Raw genomic sequence first — 9,099 nt, forward strand, 5'->3', positions numbered from 1 at the left:
GCTCGCCAAGGACAGAGTACCTCGAAATAGTTAGACAACAGATAAGACACCCCATGACCTCTCAGAAGGCCCAGTGGGAGCTCAGAGAGGAGAGAGCAGTGAAGTCCAGAAAGTCGGCTTCGATTTTGACACAGTAGAGCTCTCCACCGGCCACTCCGGGCCCTTCCAGGGAGACCTTGAAACCACACCTGCGACTTCACTTGCGTCACACTTGGAATCCCGGCTCAGAAGTCACGGGTGGGTCACAGGATCTGTCTGCTTGCGGTCACACACTCAGAGGCATGCAGGGGTCTGCCAGACCCTCTCCCATTTCAGCAGATTTGAGGCATTATGGAGAAGCGACAGCTGCTCTCTCTTTCCCAGCCTGCTGGGGGTCCTGTGGTGTGCGGAGGTCCCCTGAAGAGAAAGGCCTAGAATGAGGCCGTTTCCTGTAAGCCCACGGTCGGGTCTGATTCTAATTGTTTGAACTTTGTATTTGTTAGACATCTTTTGTAATATATTTTTAGAGTTAAAGCCCTGTCTATTCATCATATCAATTCTGATATGATTTTTTCCCCCATGGAAATTTCCCAAAGCATGCTTCCTTTATTCAGTGATGTATTTTTAGTGCCTATTGTTTTATGAGAAATCTTGTTTCTTATGCAGCCTTATGATGGTTCTAAAAGGAGTATTTAGGCATAACCGATATCTCCTTTAATAGAAAGCCCCGGAGTTCCCACAGTCTCTCTGGGTGAGTGTGATTACCCAGCATTCCTGGGACAATGCTTCTTAGCACCACAGCCAAGGCCCAAGAGGGTGGGAGCATCATGGCCTCCCAGTGGTCAGTCCTGAGCCCACGAGCAGAGGCCTTCCCACCAGAGCAGATGTGGTCTGACCATGCACATCTTGGACCTGCCCCCTGGGACACTCAGACATGCCCAGGCCTCACTCAGAAGAGGGGCAGGTGTTGCTTTGAGATTCGGAGCGGGAGGGTTTGCTGTGAATCGGGGCAACCTCGTGCCTTCAACATTATTTCTCCTCTTTGGTAAACTCTGCTGACGACGCCGTTAGCATCCTCTCTGTTCTCAGAGGCAGAACTGGCTCCATTGCAGAGGCCTCCCATTCTGCAGGCTGTTGGTCACATCCCGATCCCCACTGCAGCAAGCTAGACGCATGCTCCACCCATGGTGCAGTGTCAGATCTCGACTGGTATTGGGTATTGGACTCAGTTTAAAGAAATCAATTTCATCTTAGGCATCACCTGATCTTCTGATTGCTAATGACCTTCAGCGTCTTTCTTCAGAGATCAGATTAAAGGTCCCAGTTCTACTCCTAGCTAGAAAAAAGAATCACCTCCTCATCCAAGTCAGGAAGAGTGGAGGTCAGGGCTGCTGTGTTTCACGACTCTAAGGGAGCCATGCCCACGTGATCTGGGAATGTGCGGTGTGCAGCCTGTACAACTGAACACAGCGGGCCTGGTGGTAGTGTGGAGACCTGCGTGCCTGGACAAGCCTAAGGGTGGCCAGTGGGAGGAGGAGGAAGGGAAGGACAGTGGGGTGGGATGGGATCAACACAGCAGCTGGAAGCATGTCCTGGGAAGTACTTCCCGGGTGTCCTGTCATCGGCACGAGGAGACGGAGCCACACTTCCCTTTGCCTCTGTCGTGCCGCTGATGGACCGCGGCCTCCCGCTGAGCTGCTGCAGCTGGGCCAGGAGGGTGGAGAGGTGAAGTGTTGATGTTCTTGGTTCTGTTTCTCTTTCTCTGGCTTCTCCATTACCCCAACCCCTCGTCCCTCATACTGCCTCGTCTCTCCCTTTTCTTTGATCTTTCTCTTAACCTCGTTTTAGTCAGACTCATTATCCAGAGTTTAATTTTTAAGGGGAAGTTGGCCAAAATGAGCTTAGCCTCACCGTCTACACTTCTAGACAGACACAGTGTGTCCCTTACCCCGCGGGGGACATGGTGGGGCGGTCCCCCCTCCCCTTGGGACAAGGGTGCTCTGCAGTGAGGGGAGGGAGAGATGGCTTCACACAGGGACCCAGAATCACTCCGCTCCCCAAGCCCTGTGCTCGCTACTGTTTCTCCACAAAGAACTGGCAGGCAGAGTCTTCGGTCCCAGTTGCGAAGTCACACACAGACCAACTTCCTTTCTCATCGGGGTTTTGCATTTTGCGCTAGAGGTCTGTACCATCTTCATGGTGGACACAGGTCACCATGTGTCCTAAGAGGTCCAAGGGGAGAACGTGGGTCCGGTCCATGTGCCCCGGGAGGGGCGTGGAGTCAGCGTCAGCTCTAAGGAAGCCAAGGGGAAGAAACGACTTTCAGCAGAGCCAAGGCTGCCTGGCCAGACAGCGTGGGCAGCAGAGCCCTTCAGCCTCCCTGCTCCCCGGGCCTTTCCCAGTGGGCCATGCCCTCGCTGGCAGAGTAGAGCCACCAAGCCGGTGAGGTCTGGAGACGTAGCTCGAGTCTGAGAGCCTCCTGGCCGGGATCGGGGCGCTCATGCCCCACAGGACGCTGGTGGGGTCCTTTCCTCTGCAGGTCTGTCTGCCCATGAATTGGGGCCGTGACCTCCCATTCTTGAACATAGAGAGGACATGGGGGATGGCATTCTTGTCTCCTAGAGAATGTTCTAGGCAACCACTAAGCATATGCCATCTCCGGTCAGTAGAAAGCATATGAGCTTTGGATCTCATCTTAGGAAGGATGATTTAAGTCAGTTGGTATTTGGGGCCCCCAGGCAGAGTGTCGGGACTCTGGTGGGCTCCGTGTGAAAGCAAAGTGAGCAGCTCCTCTTTTAAGGAGGCCATGCTTGGGTGCCGCCGACACCTCTAGGTCTGAGCAGAGGAGGGGCGAGTGGCTGGGGACGCAACAGCACTCTGGACACCCTCTCCTGTCACCTCCTGTGCTTGCAGGGAGAAGTGGTGCCACATGACCCAGGAGGAGCGTGACGATAGCCTGCGGTTCAACGAGAACATCACCTTCGGGCAGCTGGGGTAAGCGCGCTGGGGGCCGAAGCCTCACCACTGGTGACCTAGAGAGAGGGGCGAGTCAGGGGCCAGACCCAGTGAGGAGGGGGCCGGCCGGGACACTTCAGCCTGGGGGCTCCGGAGGGGAGCACCACCCCTCACAGCGTCACACATCCACGACACAATATCAGTTCAACACTGCGGCCTTTAACAGCTCAGAAGCTTATGATTCATTACGTTTGGCCTAGATTCCAGCTCCTGGTCCATCCTGTCAGCACACCTGGTGGCGGGCAGTTTCACAGCATTGTTGGCTGGCTGGCAAAGGAACGATTTATTTTTACTTTTGTTTGACAATTCCAGGTGGCCTGGATGTTTGGCCTCCAGGAGAGAAGGGCCCGGGGCCCAGAGCCCTCTCCCCGGGGAGGTAGGAGGGGTGCTGGCTCATGGGTGTTTTTCCCTCCAGCACATTCACTCACAACATGCTGGCATTTGGTCTGAACAAGAAGCTGTGCAATGACTTCCTGAAGAAGCAGGCTGTGATCGGCAACCTGGACGAAGGTGAGTCATGCCAGAGGCAGGAAGGGCTGGAGTTTTAGGAACAAATGCTCTGCAGACTAGAATTTCCCACCGGGCTGGAAGGATTAGCCCTATTTTAATGAGAAGTACGTTAAACTATCTGGTTGTCACCCCTCCCGTTTCTGTCTACCTAAATGAATGGGATGCTTCTCATTCCATTTGGAAATCCCTTTCTGTTAAGCAGGGTTTGCCAGCGGCGGGGGAAGGCCTGCCAGCTCCGTGTTCAGTCAGGGCCAAAGGTGAAGCTGTAACATGGGGCTCAGAGCTAGAGAATGGTCAAACTCTGGCCACGATCTGCCTCTCCCAAATGGCCACCATGTGGCCTCCCTTTGTTTCTTGAAATACCCTGCCATGAGAGGTACGGGGATGAGAGGGTGGGTGGAGACGGGGTCTTGAGGTTCTTCCAGAGTTTCCGGCTTCTTTAACAAAAGGAACTATGTTGCTGCGTCAGCTCCTCTGATCTCTGGCCGGGCCCCCACCTTCCTGCGTCGCCCCACCTGCCGCAGATAGCTCCTCCTCAGCCTCCGCAGCCCTCCACTTAAATGTGTGTTCGGACTGACCAGTGTTCTTTTTTAAAAACCTCATTCTGCTCCACATTAAAGGAGCCACAGACGAGTGGCCTCGGGAGAGGAGAGAGTGTTAGAGGCGCCCCTAGATGATCTCACATGTGGTCACCAGCCCCACCACGCCAGCAAGGGCAGCAACACTGTCCCCTCTCGCGCCCCGCGGCCCCTGTGCAGTCTCCGGGACCTGGGCTCCGCCCGCCCCGTGCCTCGTGCAGTCTTCCCGTAGGGCCTGCCTGCAGGGCCCCCCAGCCCGCGGGGCCCCCCCCCCCCCCGGAGCATCACTTCCTTGGGAAGAGGCTCCCCAGTTCCAAGGAGCCCACTTCCGGGTGCACGTTTGTGCACGACACGCAGTGTGCTGGTGGCCAAGGGCTCTGTCCTCGTCACACGCTTTCAGAAGCCCGCAGCCGCTGGTCCCGATGAAGTCCTGATTTGTCATTGTCTCAGTCGGAGCAGGAACTGCCTGTCCCTGCCACCACCTTTCCTCCCTGACCCAGCCTTGCGCTCTCTTCCAGAGCAATACAAGCTGCTGAGCGACCACATCGAGCAGATGGCCACTGAGTAGGCACAGGAGGGCGCCTGAGGCACACCTCCGGAGGACCGAGGGTGCACGCAGCTCTCCTTGGCCGGCGATTGACCGTGACCCCACCCAATGACCCTGCATGACACCGGCAGCACCTAGAGCCTCTCCACGCTGCCTCAGAACTAGCAGTTAGAAGACTCCGGTTGCCTTTTCTCCCCATCTCCCCTCTGCCTGTGTCTGCTCCCCCATCCACATGCCAAAGTGTCCCTGGGATTACATGGCTAAAATGAGGTGACTGTCCATACCCCCAAGTGTCAGGCCTGTGACATGGGACTGAAGGAAGAGAGGGAAGGAGGCCAGGGCCAGGGTGGGCACAGGGCACTGTCTGCCCGCAGCCTCCTGCAGGAGAGAGAGGGTGGGGTGCTCATGGGAATGTAGATAAGGGCACACATCGATGACACGGGCAGTCGTGGGTGATGATTTGGGGCCCTCTGCTTCAGGCTTGGGACGGGTAGACTCCCACAGTCAGGGCTCCTGCTGAGTGGCGGTGTGCAGAGGTGGCAGTGGCCCTCTCGGTGTTGGTCCACGGCTGGTGCTGGCTTTTTCCTGGTTCCCCACCTCCATGTGACAGGAACTGGAGTCACAGGAACCTTGAGGAGAGATGCCTCCTATTTTAGAGAAAGAGACTGGTGCAGAGGACATTCCTTCCTGGAGGCCGAAGGCCTGGCCGCAGTTGGGTGTGGCATGCCCTGAGGACATCTCTGTATTAGTCACACCTGGCACCCAGGTGTCTGTCAGACCCTCTGAAACATTCCTGGTCAGCTGGAAGCTTCCTCCTAAAGCAGAAAAATTCCCACCACTCATTCCCTAGGAGTAGCATCAGGCTGGCTGTCCCAGGAAGGAGCACAGAAAAGAAGTTTCTTCAGTAGCTGCAAGACAGCCGTCCTTTTGCAAAGCAAATAGTGCTGCTCTTTACTTCAAAAAAGACAGAAAAACCTGTGTCAGTATTAGAGACAGCTGGGCACAGGCGGCTTCTGGTGGCAGTTGTGCGAGGCTCTTTAGCGGAGTGCCTTTGGGTCTCCACCACCCGGCAGCCTTGGGATGACACCTTTACCTTCCGCAGCCCAAGCCCTTCGAGATCTTTCCTGCAGACTCCGCAGATAGCCCCTCGTCTCTCATCCGGTGCCTGGGAGGCGTGGCTCTTCTCCCTGGTTTGTCGCCAGGGGGACCAGCCCCCAGGGCACTGAAGTCTGATCCCCAAGCATCCAGCATGCTGGCTCCTCTGGTATGAATATTTCACCTGGTTCCCTCTGCCTCCCGCCCATCGCTCTTGGGCACTGACCTTGAAACAGGCCCATGGGGGTCTCTTCGCCTTTCATTCTCCCGTCCTGTTTCCCCTTCTCCAACTCGCAATCACATTACTTTACTGTCTCCTCTTGAGCATGGCAAATACATGCCTGATAGTCACTTATCCAACCAGTGCTCAAAAGGGTTCCCTGGTGGACTGCCTCCCCGGAATGTTCCTGAGAAGAACAGGTGTTGGTTGAGCCACTGAGTGCCCATCTGAGCAGTCGTAAGGGAGGCGCCATGAAATGGTGCAGCCTGAGTGCACAGTATGAACTGTTGTCAGCAGGAGAGCTGTAGAGCAGGGCTTCGGAAACCCCGTTCGTTTTTTGATGGTGGTGAGAGAGAGTGTGTGTGTGTCTGTGTGTGTCTGTGTGTGAGAGAGAGACAGAGACATGTCAGGCTATCTGGCGATGTCACAATAAACAAAGCACGGCTGTGTTGCCGGTTTGCTTGCTGCGTGCCAGGACAGGTCACACAGGCTGTAGTGTGCCCCCAACCCCATTGTGGGGCCCCAGTGATGGTGCATGTCTCTACTGAATGCATTTCAGAGAAAGAATGTCAAATCAATGGGTCTTTGGGCACCCCGTTTTCCAATGCCTCCTTCAGATAATGCACCCCCATTAAACATTCAGCCACGACCCGGATGCATTGTGCTCCCTTTCCCTTTCTGTAGAATCAGGGCCACACCAGGTGGCTCGTCCGAGGCTCCCACAGAGCTGCCATGGAGGCCCCCCCTTTGCCTTGCCCTCGTCGGCTTTCTGGGTCATTTCTTAGTAGTTAGTTGAGATGCATTAAGACTTCAAGGTGCCCGAAAGACCTAACCTTGTATATATAAGATTTTTTGTGTAGAAGTTTTGATTCGGTCTGATTCCTAGAGAAAGAAAAGTGGATTCAGAGACTTTCTGTGGGGGCGGGAGCACACAGTCTTTGGAAGGAGATGCAGCTTCAACTTCTTTGGGCTTTTCCAAGCACTTTAACTTCACAAATGACCTGGAGACTTTTTTTTTTTAATAGGCCTCGAGATAGCAATTGGTGGAAGTGAGGGTCGCTTTGGTTTTTCCCCTCTCGCTCCTTGTTCTCCTAGACCCCGCTCCTCAGAGTGGAGTAAGTCTGACCCCAGGGCGGCTGCCTGTCATGCTCCGCCTCACGAGCGGATGCTGGCAGAGACGGGCCTGCCTTGCTGAGACCAGTGCCAAGGGGACAGGAGGCCACCCTGTCTCCCGTTGACAGCTGCCTTTGGCTGAGCATTTCGCCTTAGAGTGCCTCTGGCCAATGTCACCTGGAGGAGCACGGTGTCCCTGGAAGGGGGCTGGCAGCTTGCCGCACTGATATTTCCTACCTCCTCCCTGTGACATCGTCTCTTCCCTCCGGGGCGTGGCCAGAACAGATGTGAGTGGGCTCTGGTGGTGGGCAGACACAGAACACGCTCTCAGAGGTCCCGGCGTGTGGAGCTGTCTGACCCTGGCGCACACACATGACACTGTGGGCAAAGAGAGCTCTGGTAGCCCTTCCTGTAAACTCAGGAACCTTAGACTCTGTGCAGGAAGCAACAGATCATATCCAAGAAGAGTTTTCAGTCCCAGCAGGTAGAGTGTCCCAAACCAGGAGCTTTGAAGGCCTGTCACTGGCAGTGGCATTTTAGATTTTATGTTGTCTGTCCCTCAGGGCTATGTGAATCATAGTGAGCCAAAAGACAGTTAATTCTCTCAAGTAAAAGTCTCCTGCTTAGAAAAATGGGATGATGCTGAGATTGTATGATTTTAACCTTTGTTGTAATTTTAGCAATATCGATGGATGTTTAAGAGGGGCTATGTTAATATTCAGATTGCATCTGCTATGTGTGTGTGCATGTGTGCATTCAACCAAAGGCAGGAGAACCAAATTCTGATATCACGAGTTATTTGTACAGTGAGATGGAGTAGACTGTGATTTTCCTATTGCCAAAAGAAAAGAGTGGGCCTATTAGGACTTACCGAAAGGAAGACTAGAACAAGAGTCTACTTCCTGAATCCTCTACCCAAATGAAAACCTGGACTGTTCAGGTTAACGCAGTGAGCCCACGGTGCTGGGTTAGGACAGAGGCCAGGGCGATAATCTGAGGTACCTATGCCAATGGATCCTGTTCTCACCTCTGTACCCAAATGAAAACCTGGACTGTTCAGGTCAACGCAGCGAGCCCACGGTGCTGGGTTTAGGACAGAGGCCAGGGCGATAATCAGAGGTACCTATGCCAATGGATCCTGTTCTCACCTCTCCAGGCCCAGGGAGACAATGGGTTGATTGTCCTGGCAACAAGGCAACAGCCTGAGGTTTGCTCTTCCGGGGACTATTGTATGTGTGTTATCTGCCAGAGCTCCCGGTATTCCAGCCTCCTGTTGTGAGAAGTACAGCATTCACTCTGCAGAGAAGTTTGTAAGAGGTTTCGACTAAGCCAGGTGACCGTAACCGGAAGTCAGGGCCACAAGCTGCAAGCCTGGCCTTCTTGGGTGTTACAGCACCCTAACCTTTGGGTTTTTAATTAGGGAGAATCCAGGAAGACCCATGGTTAGGTCAGCTTGGTTACCAAATTACCTAAAACTTCAGACAGCTATACAACAGGGCTGAGTCCCTTGCCCAAAATGTGGGGGCTTGGGAAGGGGTGGGGGGAGAAGGCAGGAGGGTGCCAGGCCCAGCCCCAACCTCTGGAGTGGGGTGCAGTGAGCCCCCTCCCACCACGCCCAGCCCGGTCTCAGGCTCATGTCCTCTCATCCTCCTCAACTGTTGAAGCTGCCGGGCGAGGGTCCCCTGAGACCCTTTGCTCCAAGGGTGGTTCTTGCTCCCTCCCACCCCCATTTTTTAAGTTCTTTTAGTTCTCCTAAATCATCGCTCTTACGACTCAACGGTCTCGGCCTGCTTTCCTGCAAATCGTTTATTCCTTTTTATGATTCTCGGGGATGAGTTTTACTTGAAAAGTTTTCAGCCAAGTGTCACAGTAAAGGGAAGTTGTATCGACTAGAAGTGCCCCCGACTGACTAATGTGCAATGTTCAGACCCCGGACAGGAAGAGGGCTTACTCAAGCCACACAGCCATACATCCCAGCCGTCCTTGTCACCACGTGGCAGGAATAGGAACAGGTGGTTCTCCAGATAACAAATGGATAAATC

The 9,099-nt window shown here is 54.4% G+C and overlaps 1 protein-coding gene across 4 annotated transcripts in view; it reads left to right on the plus strand.

The window, feature by feature from the left end:
• Positions 1 to 7,780, plus strand: part of KIAA0513 (KIAA0513 ortholog) — a 118,714-nt gene extending 110,934 nt beyond the window's left edge. For all 4 annotated transcript variants that reach the window (XM_025042761.1, XM_025042762.1, XM_025042763.1 and 1 more), the window contains 3 exons: positions 2,893 to 2,973; positions 3,410 to 3,504; positions 4,601 to 7,780. In XM_025042761.1, coding sequence (XP_024898529.1) covers positions 2,893 to 2,973; positions 3,410 to 3,504; positions 4,601 to 4,650 — 226 coding nt within the window. In that variant the 3' untranslated portion in view covers positions 4,651 to 7,780. The remainder of the gene's footprint in view (positions 1 to 2,892; positions 2,974 to 3,409; positions 3,505 to 4,600) is intronic.
• The last annotated feature ends 1,319 nt before the right edge of the window (positions 7,781 to 9,099 follow it).

This window comes from Pteropus alecto, unplaced genomic scaffold (assembly GCF_000325575.1).
Source record: "Pteropus alecto unplaced genomic scaffold, ASM32557v1 scaffold7, whole genome shotgun sequence".
NCBI lineage: Eukaryota > Metazoa > Chordata > Mammalia > Chiroptera > Pteropodidae > Pteropus > Pteropus alecto.